This window comes from Dipodomys merriami, unplaced genomic scaffold (assembly GCF_024711535.1).
Source record: "Dipodomys merriami isolate MVZ:Mamm:240054 unplaced genomic scaffold, mDipMer1.0.p SCAF_35, whole genome shotgun sequence".
Lineage (NCBI taxonomy): Eukaryota > Metazoa > Chordata > Mammalia > Rodentia > Heteromyidae > Dipodomys > Dipodomys merriami.
In genome coordinates, this window is record NW_027205048.1 from 14,914,556 (window position 1) to 14,937,416 (window position 22,861).

General features: G+C 51.0%; 1 protein-coding gene and 1 long non-coding RNA gene across 4 annotated transcripts; one reads left to right on the forward strand and one right to left on the reverse strand.

Moving 5' to 3' along the window:
• Window positions 1-228: 228 nt before the first annotated feature.
• On the forward strand, window positions 229-21,876 carry LOC138803982 (uncharacterized). The gene is made up of 4 exons (XR_011365110.1): window positions 229-358; window positions 19,089-19,266; window positions 19,439-19,497; window positions 20,280-21,876. It is a non-coding gene; the product is annotated as an uncharacterized lncRNA (long non-coding RNA).
• Window positions 1,277-22,604, reverse strand: LOC138803981 (uroporphyrinogen-III synthase-like). 3 transcript variants are annotated; one of them, XM_069988287.1, is made up of 11 exons: window positions 22,368-22,599; window positions 17,072-17,156; window positions 16,897-16,984; window positions 16,502-16,585; window positions 15,228-15,324; window positions 12,657-12,731; window positions 10,970-11,044; window positions 5,067-5,147; window positions 4,552-4,637; window positions 4,021-4,119; window positions 1,277-1,683 (listed from the first exon to the last, which is right to left on the reverse strand). In XM_069988287.1, exons 3-11 carry the CDS (start codon window positions 16,957-16,959, stop codon window positions 1,546-1,548), a joined length of 798 nt encoding a protein of 265 aa, XP_069844388.1. In that variant the 5' UTR covers window positions 16,960-16,984; window positions 17,072-17,156; window positions 22,368-22,599; the 3' UTR covers window positions 1,277-1,545. The 3 variants fall into 3 exon arrangements, with proteins under 3 accessions (XP_069844388.1, XP_069844386.1, XP_069844389.1); XM_069988285.1 differs by lacking the exon at window positions 17,072-17,156; XM_069988288.1 differs by lacking the exons at window positions 1,277-1,683; window positions 17,072-17,156 and adding an exon at window positions 1,690-3,575 and having other exon boundaries at window positions 22,368-22,604.
• Window positions 22,605-22,861: the final 257 nt, after the last annotated feature.

Consider the following 22,861-nt stretch of genomic DNA (forward strand, 5'->3'; position numbering starts at 1 on the left):
CACTTTTTTTGCTTATGTGGGCCTCATGCATGCAAGTCAAGCACTCTACGACTAAGCCACCTTCCCAGCCCCCTACTTTAATTTTACATGCTTCCTTGCCAGCTTTTCCTGGTCCCTCTGTGCCATCTTCACACCTGCCTTTCAAGAACAAGTGCTTCTTGTTCGTTGTCTGACTTCAGTCGGGCAAGGCCTGGCCTTACCTAAGTTTCCATCAGCTCCCAGGTGCCAGGTGGGGACCAGGCTCTCACCATGCCAAACCTCCGGGGACAGACATCAACCATGTGCCATCCACAGCACCAAGATTTGGAGAGCCAAGGGTCCTGGATGGTTCCTTCTACTAACTTGAGTTTGATACGAGGTGAGTTTTGGGTGTCAGGTCATGAGGAATGGAGCTGACTCATGGACAGCCTTTGCCAACAAGGGCCTGTGGGAGGCGCTCAGCATAGGCCCAGCCTCCCGGTCTGGGGAGCATGGATAGTGCAGAGACCTTTCCTAACACCAGCCCTTATGGACTGAAAGACAGACATTCTAGGCTAGCACTTAAGAACTGGAAATGAAAATGTGGGGCATTTTCAAGTCTTTGTGCAGAATTGCACATTTCTAGGTAAGTCCCTCTCCGTCTCCAACGCTGGAGGAGCTGCTGATCTGACTGACCTGCACCAAGCGGAAGGTCTAGACTCAAATTACAACTGTCCATAGCTCACACAGGTCTTTTTTGTTGTTGTTGTTGCCAGTCCTGGAGTTTCAATTCAGAGCCTGGACACTGTCCCTGAGCTGCTTTTGTTCAAGGCTAGCACTCTAACACTTGAGCCACAGCACCATTTCTGGCTTTTTCTGTGTATGTGGTACTGAGGAATGGAACCCAGGGCTTCATGCATGCTGGGCAAGCACTCTACTGCTAAAGCCACATTCCCAGCCCCCAAGATCTTTTTTTCTTTGGTCGCAGGGCTTGAACTCGGCCTGGGCGCTGTCCCTACACTCTTCAGCTTAAGGCTAATGCTCTACCGCTTGAACCACAGTGCCACTTCCGGTTTTCTAGTGGTTTACTGGAGATGAGTCCTACAGATTATCCTGCCTGGGCTGGCTTTGAACCATGGTCCTCAGATCTCAGCGTCCTGAGTAGCTAGGATGACAGGCATGAGCCACCAGTCTACTTCATACACAGCAAATTTCCTCATCACACAGACATGTTGACTGACTGATGTTTTCAGTGCAAAGCCATTTCCCCATGAACACAGCTTGGACTGCAAACCACACAAGGGAGAATAAGACACAGTAGTGAGCATACTCCATCAGTGTGGTTTATTTGATCTCAGGGTGCAGGGTCTGGAAGCCCGTGTGCACCTGGGCCAGGTTTCGGTGTCGGCCTTCTTGGAGGATAGTGAGGTGCATGCTGGGCCCCAGGGCTGGGCCTCTCTGACCTCCATGCTTCCACTTAGGTTTGAGGTAGGAGTTCGGCAGTGGCAGCTTCCCACGAGCCTGAGACTGCCACTGCCCCAAGGAAGAGCAGGGCCAAGACAGCTGCCTGGGGTGAAGCCCAGGCGCTCAGCAGCGGCCTTGGAGCTGCAGTGCCTTCTTGATGGCGGTGGCCAGGGCTTGCGGCGTGGGGCTCTCCGCGGTGCAGCTCACAGGCAGGCCTGCGGCAGCCAGAGCACGAGCTGTGCTGGGGCCGATGGCTATGAACTGCAAAGGAACGGAGGCAGGGCTTCAGGACCCAGCAGGGGCTGTGTGTGAGCTCTTCTGTTAGGACATCGCTCTTGTGTGAAGTCTTCAGCTCATCTGAAGCGGGCAGCCATGATCTCAGCATGAGCGAGCGCATGCCATCCCCAGGGTCCAGTAGAGCGAGGCCAGGAGGAAGAACAGGCAGAGGGCTGGGTGGCCAGGGCAAGTGCCTAGCCTGTACACAGCTCTGCTTCTGTTTCTGGAACCCTGCCGAAGGGCTGATCTGATCCTCGGTAAAACAGAGCTCAAGACTCACTCTCGGGTTTAGAAGAGAAATGAGAGCACGTCCACACAAGCTTGTTTCAAAACTGAGTCTTATTCATGGAAAACCTCACTGTCCATCAGCGATGAATGCGTAGTGAAGTGTGGTTTATGGTAGCTTGGAATCTGGGCATGTGGTTCCAAGCTGCCCAGCACCCAGGAAACCAGACACACTTGGGGTGCTCAGAGCTCAGGACTGCACTGGGAATGCAGATCTTTAATGTCTATAGAATGCAACCTTTAAGCAAATCTCAAATTTTCACTAGCACTGAGCACTTTATTTAATACCTTGCTTTTTGGGCACCATATGCTCGAGAGTTGTATATGTTTGCAAAATGAAGGTCAGAAAAACTCAGCAGATCACACGATTTAAGCACAATTGACAATGTGGGACTGACAGAGTCTCCTGCATCCACTGAGCTGTGTCGTGTGTGAAAATGAAAGCATACTATTTGGGAATTTCTTTTGATGAATTTTATCTGTGTTTGATCAAACCTTGAGTAATCAATCCATGAATAAGGTAGGCTTCCTGAATATTCCTCTACTGGAGGTTGAACAGGCAAGGAATGAAGTATTGCTGCATGACCAACAAGGTGAACAACGCAGAGCCCAGGCCTGTGAGGCCACATACTCTGTGATTCCATCCAGAATGGACGAATACAGAGACAGAAAACAGATCAGTGATTGCTAGGGCTGAGGGGTACACAGCAGTATCTGTGGGTGGGTGCAGTTTATTTTCAGGTGATAAGAGTATTCTAGAATGAAAATAGTAGTGATGGTTGCACACTTTGTGACTATCCTGAACACCACTGGCTTATATTTTTTGAATTATATACCGACTAAGACAATTAAGTGTTATAGTTGGTGAATTCTACCTCAGTATGATACTATGTTTAAGAAAATTAAAGAAGTCCCTACGATGGGACCAGCACATGGCAACCGTGAAGATAGCAGGACAGTGTGTGGCCGGCAGCTTGGTCAGAGTGAGTCTGATCTGAGCCTTTTCCTCCCTCGGAATTCACAGATGATCACAAGATATACCTTTCTGGGGTACGGTCTTCCCGATACTGGACCCCAGGAAGACAATATGGGCTGGGAGGTGGCTGGGTCTGGGTGGCCTCAAGTTCTGTCCATGCCACGGGGCAGACTTAGGGTTGGAGCAGCGCAGTGCCCTGTGACATGCAGACCCTATGCCAAGCCTGGCGTCCCAGCCCGATGTCTCACAGTGCTCACTGTGCTAGGTGTGCAAACTGCAGAATTGATGCTACCTTCCTATTGCGGGGCCCCACGGGTGAGCTGGGCACCCAGTGACTCACTATCCGACTCGGACAGACTGCTTAACCTCTTTGAGCCTCAGTTTCCTGGCTGTAAAAGGACAATCATCCCTGTCTTGCTGGACACCTACATGAGAATTGCCTGAGCTATGCCTAGACGAACTCTGCCCCCTGCCCAGTTGCCCCTTGGGACAGGGTGGTGGATCACCATGGACAATGGCCAGCCATCATCTTCCTGGGTCACAGCGGTGTGACCAGGGGCAGGACACAATTCCTCAGCCTACCGCTCCAGTCTGGAGACGCGCCTGTGAGTGGCACCTGCAGTAGGGCAGCAGTTCAAGGGCATTTCCGTTAAGACACCCCAGGGCTGTGATTACTGGAGACTCACAAGTGTAGTTCCTAAACAATGCCAATATAAGTCCTTTTAGAACAGGAATGCTTACAAAAGGAAACTATCTGGCAGTGTTCAGCTGGGAATTTGGGAGGGGATGGGGGCCAGTGTGGGCACCGTGCCCTTCTCCCAAGTGCTTTACCGGGGGTCACTCTTCCAACCTCAGGACAGTCCATGCAGGGAGGACATGCACTGGTCTGTGAAGACTATGCGTCACAAATGAGGACAGGCTGAGGGAGGCCGTGGGTGAGGGCGGGGGCCTTCCAGCCCCACAGAGCGGCCCTGCCAGCTGCCTGGCCAAGGACCCTCTGACCTGACGCACACACCCCAGCATCATTCATGGAAAAGATCTACGCCCAAAGAGCAGCGTACCTTAATTTGATCCATGTCTTCACCAGATAACTCCTGAATACACTTGAGGCTGAATTTAAGGCCAGAGGGACTGAAAAATGCGATGCTGGCTGGGACACCCTGTGGGGAAAGAGAAAAGGAGACCCGCTCCTTGAGAGACGGAGATGCTTCCTGGCTCCGCCAGCCCCGGCCACCCTGCTCGTGTGCGAGGGGAAAGGGAATGAGGAAGGCAGTGCCCTCCCTTGCTGGAGGCCCCCCAAGCTCAACCCAGACGGAGCAGTGGGCTCCGCGTGGCACGGCTCAGCCTGAGCCCCACACAGCGGAGAGCACTGGTCAGATCAGCCGTGCTTCACAAGAAGACTTCTGCCTGAATGATCTTCTCTAATCCTTACGAATGGTTGAGACAGGTCCACTCCCCGTTCACAGACGCAGAAAGGTGACTTCCTCAGTGCCACACAGCTGGGGTGGGAGAAGCACGTGGGAAAGCCGGCGCGGCTCCTTCTGCCCGGCCTGGGGGCCACCCTGCCAGCTCTTCCTGGACATACCACATACCTGTTTGGAATAGTGGCTGCCCAGGTTCTCTCGGATTCCCGGATGTGGAACTGTCTGATAGACATTTATGCTCTCCATAGGAATCCCTGGGCACAAGCAAAAGCAGGGGACAGACTGTAGTGTACTTAGGTGTGAGACAGCCGCCACCGCCCCAGCACACTGTCGGCAGGGGCCCAGCTATGACACAACCTCCAGGAACAAGCCACTCAGCCATTGAGACCAGCTCCATTATAGAAGACCAAGGGCAAGAAGCCATGATTTGAACCCATGGTTTGGACCCATGATGCCAGTGTGCATTTGTCCAACACAGGATGGTCACTGGCCACTCCATGAATCCCACACAGACAAGATTTAAAACACCAAGAAATGAGGTCCAAGGGCAGCTTGTGGGGGAGGCCAGAAGCTGGGAGCCCCGGCCTCTCTGTGGCCCTGTGTATGTTCTCTGGGCCTCAGGACCCCATCTCCAGTTCCCTGGGCCTCAGCGCGCCCCATCTCCAGTCTACAAAGTCAGTCACCTTTGTCCTTGAGCATTTTCGGCAGGATCTCTCCCTTGAGGGTCCCACAGGGAAACAGAAGAGGCAGGGCCGACGGCTCCCCTGAAAGCACACAGCCAGACTTGGTGAGAGCTCTGCCGGCCCAGCGGCCGCGCCAGTCAGGGGCTCCGGAGTCAGGGGCTCCGCTCCCGCATCTCAGTGCCAGCACCTGTGCTTGGGAAGAGCAGCTGCCACGCCTGACTGTGATGGTCATTAGATGAAGGACATACCAGGTTATGTGGGTGAGAAGTAAAATTCACCCAAAGTGTGCTGTCATTCGCACGTGTGCAATTCCTCTGGTCTGGAAGAGGCTTCCTGGCTCGCGGCCACTGTTTAGGACGCACATCTGCAGTTGAAGTCGGGAAGGTGAGGATCTGGCAAGAAGCCCTGGCTCAGCCAGGGCTCATGCTGCGGGGCAGTGGAGAACTGGCAGCCACGAGTGGCTCAGCGCGGCCCCCGACAGACACGACCCCTGGCACCTGCTCCCCCAGCGAGGCCCGGTGTCACCGTCTGTGCCCGCCACCCACTGCCACTGAAAAGCTAAGGGCACATTCAGCCCTAAGCCCTTGCAGTGAGAGTTTGAACAGCCATTTGTAACAATACCATCCAGCAGAACTGATGGGTTGTCAGATGCCAAAATTTCCCCCAAATGTGAAAACACTGAGAAGAACCATTTTCCCCACATCCATCCATCCGACACCAGGAATTTTAGCAGGAGTCACTCACCCACAGCATTACAAACTTCCCCCAGCCTTAACATCTCTCTGACACATGGTCTCCAGTGATAGCAGTCAGAAGAAACAAAACAAGTTCTCTCTGTACCGCCTCCTGGAAGCAGCACTAAACCACAGGAATAGCTGCGGGCTGTCTGTCTGAAGTGCATGTAACACTGCACACGGGTGGATGTTTCCTTTATTTAAAGTAAATACAAGAGGCAACAGAAGAGCTCACAGTGGATGGGGGATTGTTAACTATGAGGCCTGCTGGGTTCTTTTCCAGTGATGCCTTTTTCAAAGCTGTGTTCTTCACCCACTGCAGTACATCTGAGCCTAGGTGTATCTGCTGTTAACAGCCTATGATGGGAGGACGGGCAGGCGTGCAGGAGGCGAGGGGCCAAAACTCTTCCTGGAACAGCTATGAGAATACGGCAATAAGGCCCAAAGGCCTGCCAGGGTCTACCAGGGGATCTGAGCTCCTCAGTCTTATTCTGATCTCTATGTAGGAATGGCTGGGGGTGGGGGGGTGCTTAAGATCTGTCATGTCACAATGTGCACAAGATTGGGCAGTGGACGGCACAATGGTATAGGGCACCCAGAAGGCAGAGGCTGGCCTACTTCAACAGCCTAGCCAGGTGTCACCAGCTCAGCCAACTTCCCAGGAAAGGCATGGCCCTACTGCATAGAAAAACTGATATGCCCAGTGAGGGGTGATCTACTGCAGCTATCTCCCTTCATGAAGGCAAAGACAACTCACTCATTTGGAGATAAGCTTGATGTCTGTGGATTTTCCTCTCAACCCAAACACATCAATGCAACAGTTAATGTTGGCTGATTTTCAACCCAACTAGGCCAATCCAATGCCTAACACAGCGATTCTTGCACGGCCCCGCTCCCCCTGCGACGGGGAGGGCGCCTGGCATGCTGGGCTGTCAGGGCAGAGGGGAAGGGTGTTGCAGTGCCAGCACAGTACTAGGCAGCCGAGGAGGGGTCTGCAGATTTTGAAGACCAAAAGGCATGTGTTCGCTCTCTCTCTCTCTCGCTTGCTCTCTGTCTCGTTCTCTCTCTCTTGTGGTACTGAGGTTCACGTTTGCAAGGCAGGTGCTCTGCCTGCTACTTAGGCATGCAACCTATGTGTCTGCAGACCTGTAACCATACCCAGGTCTTGTGCTCTGAGCACTTGACGGCCCATCATGAGCAACTGAGGCCAAGGATTCTTTTTTTTTTTTTTTTGGTCGGTCGTGGGGCTTGAACTCTGGGCCTGGGCGCTGTCCCTCAGCTCTTCAGCTCAAGACGAGCGCTCTACCACTTGAGCTACAGTGCCACTTCTAGTTTCCTGGTGGTTTATTGGAGATAGGAGTCTCACAGTCTTTCTTGCCCGGGCTGGCTTTGAACCGCGATCCTCAGATCTCAGCCTCCTGAGTAGCTAGGATTACAGGCGTGAGCCACCAGCGCCCGGCTTCGAGGCCAAGGATTCTGAGGGAACCACAGTGCGCCGGGCTGCAGGGACTCCCAAGTGCGGGAGGACAGTTCACATGATGACCGGCAGCCTTCTTAGGACTCCGTCTCCTTAATGAAAGTTGTAACTGTCATCTATCCTTTACCATTTAAATTGTAATTAGGTTTCCTTTAGAAGAGACAGTTCTCCTGGGGGAGAACTGTCTATGAGTTATGAGATTGAATTAATTCATCTCAGTGGAGTTAATAGCACTAAATATTTGCAGTCGTGCCTTGCTTAAAGTAATAATAGTTAAGTAAAATAAATAGGCAATAACTAGGAATCAGCCTGTGTACCACAGCCCTGGAAATGGATTTTCAGCTTTTAACATTGAGCTTCAAAGTTCAGTAGGGGAGAAAATCATTAAAACCAAGTAGAATTTTATTTGGATATACTAATTACAAATGGAAGATTTATTATAGTCTATCTGCAAAGCTACAGACATATTGGCAATAAATTAGAAGTAACCAAGGCTTTTGGAAGGACGCAGAGCAGTGTGCCCCAGCAGCGACAAGGGTGAGTGTCCACGATATGAGTCCCGCATCCGTTACGGGACACGTGACAGCTCAGACATGATGCTGATCCTTCCTACTCCTGCTGGCATAGCAAGCCAAGCCGCCTGCTGGCTCTGGGCCTGAGATGAGCACTGAGTCAGGCCCCCCTCGGCCTCCTTCCAGAACCAAGGCATCAAACTGAATACAGCCCAGCCTCTGACCTGAAATGGGAAACAAACTGTCCTCCCATCTATCAACCCAATGCTTGTCCTTGTAAAAGCTGGCACTTTGTCTCACGAGGCGTGCAAGGATCTACCCTTACACTCATTGCAAATGTTTATAAAAATGTTTATATATATATATATAGTGTTCAATGCATGCCCTTCATCCTCATAAACAGCACTAGAAATACAAGGCCTGGCGTTGGTTTGCTCTCAGTCCCGCTGTGTCTTGCACCACAGACCCCTGAAGCAAACTCCTATGCCGATGGTAAGAACAATGACCATGGGGACAAATCACGCGACAAGGAGCTGAGCTAAAGCCAACCCTGGCCGGGGCGGCCAAACACCCACCCCAGTAGCAGTTGTCACCAGCAAATGGGGAAGATTTTGTATCCCAAATTACAGTCTCCTGAGCTATGTTTTCAGCTTCAGAGTATCCCATAGGACTAGCTTAGAAGTTTCTACAGAAAACTCGGCACTGTGTCTGTTAGCATAGGATACTGGTGCAAGGTCCTAGTGGAGCAAAGCAAGACATCCCTGAGTCCCCCTGGAGAGCAGTGCTTGGGCTACAGAGCAGCCCTGAGGGTGTGGCCCGGCTCTAAATGCTGCCATGGCGACTGGTCAGCACTGCGCACACGCCCAAACCCACATGTGAGCGGGATGAGCTTTTAGAACCTGCTTTTGGGGCTGGGAAGGTGGCTTAGTGGTAGAGTGCTGGCCTAGCATGCATGAAGCCCTGGGTTTGATTCCTTAGTACCACGTACACAGAAAAAGCTGGAAGCGCCATGTCTCAAGTGGTAGAGTGCTAGCCTTGAGCAAAAGCAGCTCAAGGACACGCCCAGGCCCTGAGCTCAGCACTGGCAAAAAAAAAAAACAAACCCTGCAAACCTGCCTTCTTCACTTCAAAAAATGCTTTGACTTCATCTGACAGCGAACAGCGAACAGCTGAACACACTTTGGACTGGGATCTTCACAAAGTATAAAGAGCAAGAAAACGGAAGAGCTTTGGAGGCATCCAGACGCAGGCTCCGGCCCCTCCTAGTGCAGAGCGGCTGCCCCAGCACTGGCGGCCCCTCTCCGCGCTCAGGTGTTTGCTCAGAGTGGCCAGAGCTGCCACTCCCCAGCCAGCGCAGCTGCCTGAGACAGGGAGACTCAGCAGGATGCCGCGCCCGCCCCTCCCAGTGTGCGCAGTGCGGGATTTGGCACTAGCAGGACGCTCCCCACACCCGGCCAGCGCAGCCTGCTTGCGGCTTGCTTGTTTTTGGTTTTTTTTGGATCACCCATCCACCCGTGAAACTGATACGATAGAAAGTACACATTCAGTCTTCACCCTGGTTCCCGGCACACCGCGTCTACAGTGCCCAGAACTTGCTGAGGCACAGCGATGAGAGGAGCACTTCAAGCATAATAAGCTCTTTCCAACGTGACGGGGTTTAGACTCCTGGGGTGACTCTTCAGGAGGGGTGTTGGTAGACAGAGGAACGGACCCTGAGATCAGAGGCCTGGCGTCTTCGGCCCCACACCTGACCTCTGGGGAAGGGAAAGAGGCTTGGGTGCAACCTAAAAGCAACCCCCACACGACACCCGAGTTTCTGGGCTGACAGCCGCGGCTATGTGTCAACCTCAGAGCGGAAGCTCCGGAGGCGCCGGCTGTCCTCAGTCCTCACTACAACCAGGGGGCTTCTGTGAGACACAGTCGCAAGTTACGGAAGCTGAGGAGAGGCCTATGGGAAATACTGACTTGTAGCCCAGACTGGAGGGGACCCAAGTGGTTGCGGAAGCCCCGCCACGCTCGCGCCGCCCGCTTCTTCCCAATGCAGAACCACCCGAGCCCAGGTCCAGAGTGCTCACCAGCTCCAGGAACAGAGCCTCCCAGGCAGGCAATTCCTGGGTGACAGGCATTAGCCATTCACCTGGTCTGAAAATATTTTTGCCAAAACCAAACCATCTACTTTTGTTTCAAAGTCATGAGACCTTCTGAAGGTGTCTCCTCTCCCTTCTAACCCTAGTAACATCACCCAAGGGTGAGGACACGGTCAGCGGCCAGCACTCTGCCCCGGCGCCTGACCCTGCCAGCAGAGGCCAAAATCATTCTGGAAAGGAGTTGGCAAATAACACTCCTGGGTAGGAGCCAAATCCCAGAGCTGTGTACCGTCTACAGCTGCTCTCCTGCCACAGCTGCTTTTACCAGTTTTGATGGCGAACACTGCTCGCAAAGCCTACAACGCCTGGCCCTTCTGCCCTTGGGCAACTTCCCAATTTCCTCCTCAGTACCGTACGGTAAGAGGACTCCGCTTCAGTCCTGCGTGGCCATGCGAGCCCCAGTCCACAGCTGGAATGGCGCACAGGGGAGGGAGGCAGATGCAACCTAGGGTAAGACCACCGCCCTACACAGCACAGCACGCTTCGTCTTCCCATCCCTCGCTCCAAGGATCTCTGCTCTGTATCCTTCAGCCCAGAACTCCATAATTAGCTGATTCCCACTGAAACACAAACACCTGAAAAACAGTGCCACTCGACACCCTCTTCCACATTTGGCTTAACATTGAGCTTCTGGAGTCAGATCTTTCCCTGGGAGCAAGTATTTTGGGGGGAGTTAAAGAAGAGCAGTTCCTCAGAGGAAGAGAGCAAGCGCTCAGACGGGAGAGCAGCAGCGAGCGCCGGCGCCTCTGCTGTCCTCGGGAGCCCTTCAGGTGGCCTCTGCGCAGCCTCGTCTCCACACGTTTTCCTCTGAGGGTCGCTCAAGTGTTACTCAAATCTTTTGGGATAGGAGGGAAAGGGACGCAGCCCGAGCCTCGCACGCACGCACGCTCTCTCTCACACACACACAATGTAAACAGTCACTGTTACGCACAGGTTCCAGTCCTTGAGCCCGAACACCTCTGAGAACACACCCTGAGCTAGAGGCTGTGGCACCAACAAACACTGGGTGCGTCTCATTTGGGGTCATACTCACTGGAACAAATGTACTCTGCAAGCTTTTCTGCATTTCCAGAGTTTTCTCCTTCAGTATTCAGGCCAATTTTACTCACTGGAAAGAAACAAAGAAATGTATTTCCTTAAATGGCTATCAAAGTCTTTTTGTTTCTATATGGCTTTCAAATGTGCACATCCCAGGGCAAATGGCTTTATAAATTGCACCCAGGTCGAATAGGAAGCTCACTGATGTCCCGCTGGAGAGGGAGCTGCTGGTCCTGGCCTGACACTTTGTCTGGATTCACCCTTCAGAACTTCGTGACTCATCTCCAAGAGTTGAAAACACCAAACCCGTGGACCTAAGACTGTATGAGGCCCTGGGAAAACCAACCTCTGGCCGCAGGGAAGGAGCTCAGTGAAGGCTACGTTCTGACCAGTCAGAAGATGGCCAGCTTTTGGGATCTACCACGCTTTGTAGGAGTCTCTAGAAAACCCTTGTTTTAAGCTGGACACTGGTGGCTCACGGCTATAATCCTGGCTGTTCAGGAGGCTGAGAGCTGAGGACTGAGGTTCGAGGCCAGCCCAAGCAAAGAAGCCTGTAAGACTCTCATCTCCAATGAACAAACAAAAATCCAGAAGGAGCCGGGTGCCGGTGGCTCACGCCTGTAATCCTAGCTACTCAGGTGGCTGAGATCTGAGGATCACGGTTCAAAGTCAGCCTGGGCAGGAAAGTCCGTGACTCTTACGTCCAATAAAACAAAAAAACAAAAACAAAAACACCAGAAAACCGGAAGTGGCACTGTGGCTCAAGTGGCAGAGTGCTAGCCTTGAGCTAAAGAGCTGAGGGAAAGTGCCCAGGCCCAGAGTTCAAGCCCCATAACCAACCCCCACCCCCCAAAAAAAATAAAAAAAAGCCAGAAGTGGAACTGTGGCTCACATGGTAGAGCTAGTCCTTTGAGCACAGAGGCTTAGGGTGTCTAAGCCCTGAGTTCAAGTCTCAGGACCAGTACACACACACGGCCCCAGTTTTGTGAGGGAGACAGGCCTGCTTGGAAAGGAGTTACGTGCAGACATGGCCAGGCTGAGGAGGCGGGAAGGGAGGACGAGGACACCCAGCTCAATGAATGCAGGTGGTTTCGGGTGTGGGAGGGGCTGCCCCAGCCACTCTGTGAGGCTGTGACGTGAGCAAAAGGCAGACGGACCTCGGCTCTGGCTCTTCCACACAGGAAACCCATGGCCAATCTGCTGAGGACACTGACGAGGAAGACTTCCTGCAGAGACGTGGCTGTGGGCATGCTACTCAGGAGCCGCTCAATACACTGCCTAGCCACAAACGATGGCCGCAGCGCAGACGCCACCGGCTTCTCACTAACGCATCATGTGAGCAGATGTAAACTGGCGTGAAGTATAGTGGCCCCCAGTGTTCCCTGGGATTCAGGCCCGTGTCAGCCTTTCCACCTGTGTGAATGGAGCGGAAGGTGGTGGAAGGGCGGGTGTCATCTCTGAGATGAGGTGGCTGTGGCGGTGGCTTCTGGTGTGCGTGCTCTCTTGGCTGTCCTGTAGTGAGAGCACTGCCTGTCTCCGGAGCTCTAAGGGAAGGCCCCCTAAGTCGAGGGCCTGGAACGCGATCTGTTGACAGCCACGGCGTGAGCTGGCAAGCAGACAGCTGCCATGTCCCCCGGCCCCAGACCATCTGTGCTTGCTGGGCTACCTTTCCAGTTCCTTACCTAGAGAAGCAGTAGCATTTCCAACCACATACACAGGCTTAGCATTCCAGTTCTCCTTCAGAGACTTTTCCCAGGCTGCAAAACATGAAACTAGATGTGAGCTGCAAATATCAAAGAAGCCACTCTGATTTTTGCCATGAGCTTTTATTTGTCCTGAGAAATTCATAAGCAAAGCAGATTATAACCAAACAAACAGCATCTCACATTGTACTCGATCTAATGTGAAGTGAAACCTCTTAGTACGACTACTTAATAATAATAATAAAAAGGATAATAACATCTCAAACTAAAATTCCATTTTCACATCATCCATATCTGCAGGCAGCACTCACTTTGGTAAGGGTTTCAGCATGCTTGCCTGAGTTTACTCATTTACACAGATGACATTTCAAGCATTGGCATTGTATAGCAAACAGAACAAAACAGAATTTGAAGAATTAACCTGCAAGGTGATATTATGATAAAAATCTAAGCTTTAAAGAAAAAGTCACTGGTTCTAAAAAAGTAACCAGTCTAATAAAACAATACATCAGTTTAAATTGGGACGTAAATCTGAAAGTAGTCAATAAAGTATAATCTCAGATGAGAAGGCCTATTTATTATCTAATAGGCATAGTATATTTTACCCTCATTAACAGACAAAATATTCAGTGACAAAGAGAGAGCTTCACATATGGATTAAAGATCTACAAAGAAGGTAGGTTAGCCCGGTGCTAGGAGATCATGCCTATAATCCAAGCTGCTCAGGAAGCTCAGATTTGAGGTTCATGGTTCAAAGCCAGCCCAGGCAAGAAAGTCTGTGAGACTCCTATCACCAGTTAACCACCAGAAAACCTGAAGTGGAGCTGAGGCTCAAAGTGGTAGAGCACTAACCTTGGATAGAAAAGCTCAGGGACAGCACCAAGGCCCTGAGTTCAAGCCCCATGACCAACAACAACAAAAAAAGAAGATGGGTTATATAAATGTTATAAGGCCACAGGGGTTTCACACACTTGTAGAAAGAAGGTAAAGAAACAACATAGTTTAACCTGCCTATAAATGTGACATGAGCCTAACTTGCCCCTCAACTCAGTTGTGCTACTGTACATTAAAATTCCTCTTAAACAGCCACCTGAAACACACTCTCACCTTCTTCCCTACCCTACTAATGTTAAGTAATATTAGAAAATTACCCGTACTAGAACAACCTTTTCCAAGGCTCACAGCACAACAGTGACGGCGCCGGCCCTAGCTTCGGACAGAAAAGCCTGTCTGCAGAGCCAGCTCTGCCCGTCAGCCGGGCTAGTCAGGCCACCCCCAACATTTCTTCACCCACAATGGGGTGCACAGTACCTCTGTGGTAGACGGTTGGGGGAATCAGTTTGGAAGTGTATGGGAAATGCTTTTGGAACTGTTAAACAGGACAGCAGTGGCCGTGTCCATTCTGGGGTTTCTCCTTCATGAGCTTCACTCTCTTGAGACGAAGCCCCTGAAGTTCCCTAGGAGAGGACAGCATGCTCCTGGCCTTCCCTCTGTCCACGCTGGAAACAAGTGGCTCCAGCTCTGAGCTTCTTGGCACGCTCGCCCGGCGCGTTCTCTTCCACGGGAGGCTGTGAGCACAGGGACGCACGGCCACCACCGCGGGTCACGCACGCACTGCCCCGAGCCAGGAGCCTGCCTGCGTGCTCCTCTACAGCACGCAAGGTTGTGCAGCGAGGACACAGAGCCGTGGCGTGACACTGCATGCTCTTGAGAGCTTTGTGCCCTGGGTGTTTCAGGCCCACTTTCCCAGGGGCTTGACGCATGGCATGCACTTCATGGGGTAGGCTGGGGACGACACCTGGCAGAGTGGGAATCTGGCCACAGTGGTTCTCGGGAGTAGAACAAGCCTGCAATGCAGGGGTTATGAGGCCTGCTCAAGGCCAAGGACACTGAGGGGCAGAGGTCAAACGCTTGCCAAGGTCAGAATGGCTGTGTGAACCCAGACCTAAGGCGCTCTGAAGTCTACACACTGCTACCCACACCTGCTACACCTCCACCCCGGAGCGCAGCGCCTTGTGAATCGGTGCCTAGTACTGAAGGGGAACACACATGAAGGATTTAACTCAGAGCCTGACGCACAGCAGGCTCTCCATGAACATTAGCGCAGAGGCTGCTCAGTGGAGCTCAGAAAGGTCATCTGAAACGCGGGTTTGGAGAACGGGTCTTGCCTGGGCACACCACTGCCAGGGAAGCAGAGGAAGAAAGTCCACGAGATGGCAGGCCACATGGGTGCGGCGGGCATGGGCCATTCCTCATACTTTGCTAAATTCTCTTGTCATTAGGGAAGTGGTAACTCTCCTATTTCCAGAGGGAAAAACTGGCTCCTCATCCATTCTGAGGGGAGACACAAATGTCCAGGGAGAGAACATTTCAAAAGCAAGGAGAGACGCCCACCCCTGCCTTCCCCCTGGCTCCTGACCCCCAGCCTCAGCGCACAGCGCACAGCGCACAGCACACACCTCCGGCAAGAGCGCAGCAGCCTGCAGATCTGGTGTCTGAGGGAGAAACAAGAGGAAACAGAAGCCCAGCGCTCAGAGCAGCCCACCTCACCTCCAGTTTTACTCTCTTTCTCCAGACACAGCTCCACCGCTTCCACTGCTCTGGGGCTGGTAAGGATGAGTCCCCCATAATCCTCGGGATGAGACAGCTGCACACCAAAAAGCAAGAGAGGCCCCGCCTATGACCGCTCCCAAGGAGCTGTGACCACAATCCCACGCACCTCCTGCTTGTGCGGGGAGTGGCGCCGCAGCTCCTCCCACCTCCACCCTGCACCACCAGTGCTGACTGCGGACCAGGAGCTATGCCCGGCCTCGGGCCAGGGGAGCTAGTTCACTGGAGCGGCACTGCCAGCAAGAAACTCACAGGATGCTGCCACACGCAATGAGCATGAGGGGAGCGGGGGACGGGGGAGGGGGTGGGGGGACAGGGGGCGGGACAGGCCGCCTCACCCCGCCTGCGGCAGTGGGCAGAGTTCATGCCACCCCAAGGTTCCCCAGGTAATACTGATGATGTCCTTCCCAACATTTACATGTGCCATGGTGGGCTGCACTCTACATCTGATTCCACAGAAGCTGTGGGCACTGAATCTTGTGTTCTGCCATGCTGGGGAATCAAAACAAGAGCCTCATGCATGCCAGGCAAATGTTCTACCACGGGGTTACCCCCTCAGCCTTCCAGGACAGTGGCCTGTCTCCTGGACTATCTGCCTCCTACCCCTGGCAGAACTACAAAAGCCCTGGGTTGGAGTCCAGCCCTACTTCTAATGGCTAGAGGCCTTGGCTGAGTTGCCTAACCTAGAACTTCAGTTTTTGTTTTTATTTTTGGTCAGCTGTGGGGCTTGAACTCTGGGCCTATGTGTTGGCCCTCAGCTCTTTGGCTCAAACCAACTCTACCACTTGAGCCACAGCGCCACTTCCAGTTTTCTGAGTAGTTTATTGGAGGTTAAGAGTCTCACGGACCATCCTGCCCAGGCTGGCTTTGAACTACAGTGCTCAGATCTCAGCCCCCTGAGTAGCTAGGATGACAGGCGTGAGCCACTGGCGCCTGGCAGAACTTCAGTTTTTAAACTGGGAACACAGCTTTCCAGTCTGCCATGCGGAGGTCAGGCAGATTGAATGAGAAGATGAATAAAAAGGTCCTGGAGCTCTGAGGCGGCGCTGGCCCAGCCCTGTCTAAATCTGCCCCACGCCATGGAGCTGGAAGTGGCTCAGGGAAGGAAGATGGCAGGGCAGTGTGGCAGTCTGCATCGGCCAGTGGTAAAATGGGCTAGAATGGGTCAGCGAGGATCTTACATTAACATGGGGTTCAGAGACCGTGGGCCTTACCTTCTCAGAGAGACTGGAGAGAGACAAAAACTCAAATGACAGCACAGGAACCAACGTGGCTTGAAATCCATGCAGTGCTAATTCCTGCAAATGAAAGCAACGCAGTTGTGGACTGGCCGGGACTGTTTTGAAAATAAGCAAAGGGTCAGTGTCATTCCACCACGTAAACCAGGCCCCACTCCAATACACATCAGTTATAATCAAGCTGAGAAAATAATTTTCTAAGTTATCTATGTGTTGATTACTCACATGTATTTTGAAATAGTATCACACTAACAATTTATCCCATGCCACAGCCACTGAGTTCGAGCCCCCTACCACCCAGTACCGGACACCTGGACTCCATTACAAGGGAGCTTTAGTTTAGCGGGGTGGGGGGAGGTGCGGCCACTTACCCTGATGTAGGGATCCTGGCCGCAGTCATTCCCCTTTGAGTCTTTCAGTAAAAGAACTTTCATGATTGCCTGGCTGTCTTTATGGGCACTGTGACAGAGGAAGGAGACAGGTCTTAATTAAATGTCAAAGACTCTGGGGACAGAGCGTGAGAGGAGGTAGGTAACGGCCCCTCACTGTGACTGAGCATTCCTGGCTGTTCTTTCTGCAGACTGCTGTCGCTGATAAGGTCAAGCGGGAGCATGTTAGCAGCTGATATCACCTGGGAAGGCAGATGAAAGCCATTAGCGAAAGTCAAGTGTCCCACGCAAACATTCGCCATTCAGAGAAGGCCTACGCATTCTGGCTTGCATTAGTAACAGACAAATGACCATCTCACATTTTAAGGCATAAATGATTATTTTCATTTCACAATAAATGTACTAACCAGTTCCTAGATAACTTAGAAAATGATTACACCAACTTGATTATATCATCTGCCAAAACAATTTTTATTGGAGTGGGGCCTGGTTTAAGTGGTAGAATGCTTGTTTAGCAAGTATGAGGCCCTGAGTTAAATTACCAGAACTGGGAAGGAAAAAAAGATGTGTATAGATGTTGCCACGTGTTACAATATGGAGAAGGACTTGTTGATATGTTTCTAAAGCTTTATTTTTTTCTTTCTCCAATTTTACTTCTAAGTATAAATAAGAAGGCACTACTGATAAATGTGTATAAATAACATGAAAATGTTCACCTTGGCATTTTTTTTTACTTCCTTTTTTTTTTTTTTTTTTGTTAGGGGGCAGGCAGTCCTGGAACTTGAACTCAGGGCCTGGGTGGTGTCCCTGAGCTTTTTGCTCACAGCTTGTGCTGTACCATTTAAGCAACAGCTCCAACTCAGCTTTTTGATGGTTAATTGGAGATAAGAGTCAAAACCTTTTCTGTCCAGGTTTGGGCTGGCTGTGAACCATGATCCTCAGATATCAGTGGCTGGAATAGCTAGGATTATCATCGGCATGAGCCACCAGTACCTGGTGGCCCTGGTATTCTTTATTATTAGAAATAGCTGGAAATAATGTAAATATTACAGTGAGAGAATGGTTACATAAATCATGGTGTAATGTCACAAAAATCATTAAAATATTCAGAAAGAAATTAATTACATGGATTATTTAATTGAAAATGTTATACAAAATGCAAGATTTGGTTATATAAATAGTATGAAAACATATATATGAAAGCCTAAGAATTAATAGTACTTATTTCTTACTGCTATATTAGTGACTTTTTTTTAGTTTTCTCAGTATTACCCCAAATTTCTGAAAATAATGAACATTATACTTGAAATAAGAGGTAGAACACATAATAACTTCCCACAGGTCTCCAATAAAAGCTACTGAAGATCTTTTCTTGAAATGCAAAACATCCCATAATAGCACTATACCCATCAGTATTTAATATTGTAGGCCGTGGCTGATGAGAGTTAACAGAACACATGGTTAGAAGTAAAGATGTAACTCTAGGAGCCAGATTTGTATGCTACTACTGATTATGTCCTAGCATATTACATCTATGGAAAATATTTTATCTATGGACCACCTTGGCTCAGAATGAGTTGTTCTGCATTTAAGCAACCACAAAAAATAATTATGAAATCAGATTCTAATTATTATTGCTTCCTAATACTAGAGTGATTGATTTGGGAACCTGGCAATGTGGCTTGCCATTTTCTGAGGTCTCAAAATGTCTCACACCCAGAAATTAGGCCACCCTTCTCACTATGGTCATTTTTATGTCACTTTGGCTAGGTTATCTGAGCCATAGTCTTTTTTTTTTTCCTCTAGATGATTGCACTGATGGGGGGTGGAGGGAGGTTGGCAGGGCCTTGCTACATAGCCCAGGCTGGCCTGGAACTTGTGATCCTTCTGCCTCTGCCTTCCCATTGCCAGGATTACAGGTATGTGCCACCACACTGACCTATGATGGTTAATCCTGGCAGTTAGACTGACTGGACAGAGAAGCACCCAGGGTGTAGAGGGGTTGCCAGGGGCGATTAACTTATGGAGAGAGCACCTGCCCTGAATGTGGGAAGTTCCATCACACAGGCTTGGGGGCGTGGATGGAATTGGAGGAGGAAGAAGTCAGCTGGCACCAGCATCCACTTATTATTCTCTCTGCATTCGTTAATACTCTCTCTCTCTCTCTTTCCTAGCTGCCATGTGAACTGCTCTATGGCTCCATGTCCTCCCCTGATGGACTGAAACTTCTGGAACTATGAACCAGAACAAAGAAATTCCTCCTTTAAGCTGTTCTCTGGGTTATTTTGGACACAACTATAAAAAGCTAATGAACATAGCTGCAGTTCCCAGTTATTCATAAATACTCTGAAGGTATTTTGGCTTTTATTGAGGGAGATTATCCTAGAAATTATGGGTGGGCCTGACTCAATCAGTCCAAAGGCCTTAACAAGAGTTAAGAGCTGAGCTTCCGAACCTATGGGCACAGGTTCAGCTTCAACCAGAATGTTCTGTGGATTCTGACCTGCCTTCTTACTCCTCACAGGTGTACAAAGCAATCATCACTTGCAACAAATCTCCAGGGATCCCATATGCCATTTAATGGTAAGTAAATCTTGGCATTTTCTGAGGCATAAATTCTTCTGGGGGCCCCCACAAAGGCTGCCACCTATTATAGATACTAAAAAGCCAAAACAGAATGCAGTTTGAACCCTTTCCATGTCCCACCACAGTCCTTGGCTCTCAGTGTTCCATGTTTTCAAAGGATAGTTTAGTAATACTTTCAAGTAGCAGTAGACAAGTCTCTCCCATCAGTGTTTTCTATTTACTACTCAGAGAAACCAAATCCCTTAAGCCCAAATCTCCTTTAGGGAAATGAGGTCTGCATTGTTTGCTGGAGTGTGAGTGGTAATTTCAGTACTAACAAGGGCCACGAGATGGTACCGTGAGATGCTAGGAGCTAGTCACCTCTCCAGGGAGAGCTCTCTGGGGGAGGTGACACTGAGACCTGCATGACAGTGAGAAGTGTGTTAGGAGTCTCCCAGGGTCTCCCCAGGAAAGAAGTGTGTGTTAGGAGGTCCAGGGTCTTCTCAGGAGAGAAGTGTAAGGTAGTTCTAGTACAGCAAAGGTGCTTTTGGAGTTCATGAGAAAAAAGAATCCCCCAAAGATTCAAGATTGTGCAGCGATGGGATCCACACATCAGAACCATTCAAGATTGTGCAGCGATGGGATCCGCATATTAGAACCACGGGCTTCTGTGGCTGCAGGCCATGGTAGCTTAGGCAAAAGTGATCCTGGCATGGGTAAGTTGTAGAGGTGACACTGGCTTTAAGAGTGGGTTGGGAGTCGGGCACCAGTGGCTCACGCCTGTAATCCTTGCTACCCAGGAGGCGGAGATCTAAGGATCATTATTTGAAGCTAGCCCAGCCCAGGGAAGAAAAGTCCACAAGACTCTGATCTCCAATAAACTACTCAAAGCCAGAAGTGGCACTATGGCTCAAGTGGTAGAGCACTTCCCTTGAGCAAAAGCAGCTCAGGGATAGTACCCAGGCCCTGAATTCAAGCCTCATGATCAACAACAACCAACAACAACAACAAAAATAAAGCCATGCAGTCTTATTAAAGAAGAGTCAAACTGCTGCAAAACGTAGGTGGAAACAGACCTTGTCAGTCTTAACTGGTCTAGCAGTGCAGCAGATTGCCAGCTGTCTGGAAATATCCCCAGATCCTTTCTTCACAGAAATGGAATGCCATTGTACTTTGGGGCATATGACCACCTCAATGAAAATATGGCGCTGTTGTTGCCTGGTGGTTAGGCTCTGGCTGACAGGAAGAAGGTGAAGCGGTATGTACAACTTACGGAAAGGAAGTGTGAGTTTCCCCCTTCCCTGTTTTTCCTGTTGGATAGATCATGGGCCACGTGGCTAGCCCCCTTGTACATGATGTAAGGATGCTAGAACAAGACAGAAGGAACATGGTCCTATTTGTATGACAGAACTAGTATGACACAAACTAGGACTATCCCATCAGAGAAAAGTAAAGTTTTGTTAATCCACTGTTTGGATTTCTTTTTGGGTGGCAGTGAGCTTGAACTCAAGCCCTGTGTGTGCTCATCTCCACAATAGCACGTGAGCAAATCCAGGGTCCATAGACAGGTTGATAATGAAGTGTGGCATGTATGTGCAAAAGGGAATTATGTAATCTTAACAAGGAGAAATGCTGACACAGGAAGAGTGCTGTATGATTTCACCTAAATGAAGCTCATAATCAAATTTCAAGATGAAAAGTAGAAAGGTGGTTGCCAGGTAGCTGTACAAGGAGATAATGAGAAGTTGTTTACTGAAGTTTTCTGAGATGGAGAACTAAGGAAATGGGATGGCGGTGATGGCTGTGTAACTACGTGCATGCACTCATGCCACTGAAACTACACATTCAAAAATAAGTCAATTGATTGCTTTTATCCATGATGCCCTGGTGCGACAATACTGCCATGGTGGCATGGTGCTGTAAAAGTTATTTTTCTGATCCTGGCTTTTTAATAGGTGTACATTACAGGAGTGCTTTTAAGGGCCATTTCAAGGCACCTCCCACGGTGTGGACTCTGCTGTGTCAAGGAAGATTACTATCCACAATATGGCCAACTAGACTGAGACATTTTCAGAAGGATGCATTTCATCAAGCAGAGTGTGGGCTGACAGGGAGCCTGAGGGTCTCCTGACCTTTATTTATTTGTCCATTGTGGGGCTTGAACTCTGGGCCTGGGCGCTGTCCCTCAGCTCTCCAGCTCAAGGCTAGCGCTCTACCACTTGAGCCACAGCACCACTTCCAGCTGAAGAATCAAACCCAGGACCTCATGCATGCGAGGCAAGCATTCTACCACTGAGCCACCTTCCCAGCCCCTCCTAACCTTCCTTTATGTTATGAGAAGCAGAAAGGTGTTCATGCTGCACTCAACGGGGTTTTTTAGAATCAAAACATATCTGATCCCTGACCATCTTTTTACAAAAAAAAAAAAAAAATAGAGATGTCATTCTCAGAAAGCCTGCTATCTTCTCTAACAATCCTGTATTCCAAAGGGTAACTTTCACAACAGGTGCAAGTCGATAACCTGTGGATGATCTGCCTGTCAGACCCACTTCTGTAGTACAGACAGTAACGATCAAGGAGTCTCGAGTAAGAATCCAGCTTTTCTTGAATGGATCTGACCGGGCTGGGCCGCTTCCGGCGGCCGCCGCGGCTCTTTCCCTCGAGTTCTGTCCCGAGGGGCTCAGGTCTCCGGCTTAAGTCGATCCCCACTGGCCCGGGAGCACCGCAGGCCGCGGCGTCCGCAGCGCCTCCCGCAGGGCCGGGAGCAGCCACGCCGGCCAAGGCTCGCCCCGGGCAGGCGGCGTCCTCGAGGGCTTTTGGGGCGGTGGGGCCGGGTCCCCATGGGGTCGCGCATCGCTCGGTGCGCGTGCGCGGCCAGCGGCACCTACCTCGCGGGGCTGGCGAGGCCGAGGCCGGACCTGCGCCGCCTGGGGGCGGCCCTGCACGCACGCACGCACAACGCCCGCACTCTGCAGGGTCGGCGGGGGAAGGGGCAGGGTCCCGCGGTCCCCGCGAAGAGACCTCAGGGGCTGCAGGACGACGACAAGGCCCCGCCCTTCACTGGTAGCCTGGACTTCCGGGACGCTGCCGACGCCGGGTCGCGCGTCGCTCAGGGCCCGGGGCCCCGGCCCCGCAGCTCGCAGCTGGGAGGTCGCGCAGGCGCACTGACATCCAGACCGCGGCGGAAGGAAGCTGGTTGCATGGATCGAACCACTGTGCGAAAGAAAGGGGGAGCCGTGCACGGAGTGAGGGGAGAGGACGAAAAGAGGAAAAACAGCCCCAAATAGCACCCGAGCCTGGAATGAAAACTGTGAAGTTACTACCGTAGAGTGACATGGAGCAGGCTGTGCTGATGTGCACTCAGTGGCGAGGTTCCTTGCGG

Excerpts from the sequence above, each read along its gene's own strand:
- LOC138803981 (XM_069988285.1), bottom strand. The coding sequence starts at position 16,959 with ATGAAAGTTCTTTTACTGAAAGACTCAAAGGGGAATGACTGCGGCCAG. Across the intron at positions 12,732-15,227 it reads GAAAGAGAGTAAAACTGGAG|CCTGGGAAAAGTCTCTGAAG; the intron begins GTGAGGTGGGCT and ends CATGTTTTGCAG. Across the intron at positions 4,120-4,551 it reads GCAGCCACTATTCCAAACAG|GGTGTCCCAGCCAGCATCGC; the intron begins GTATGTGGTATG and ends CTTTCCCCACAG.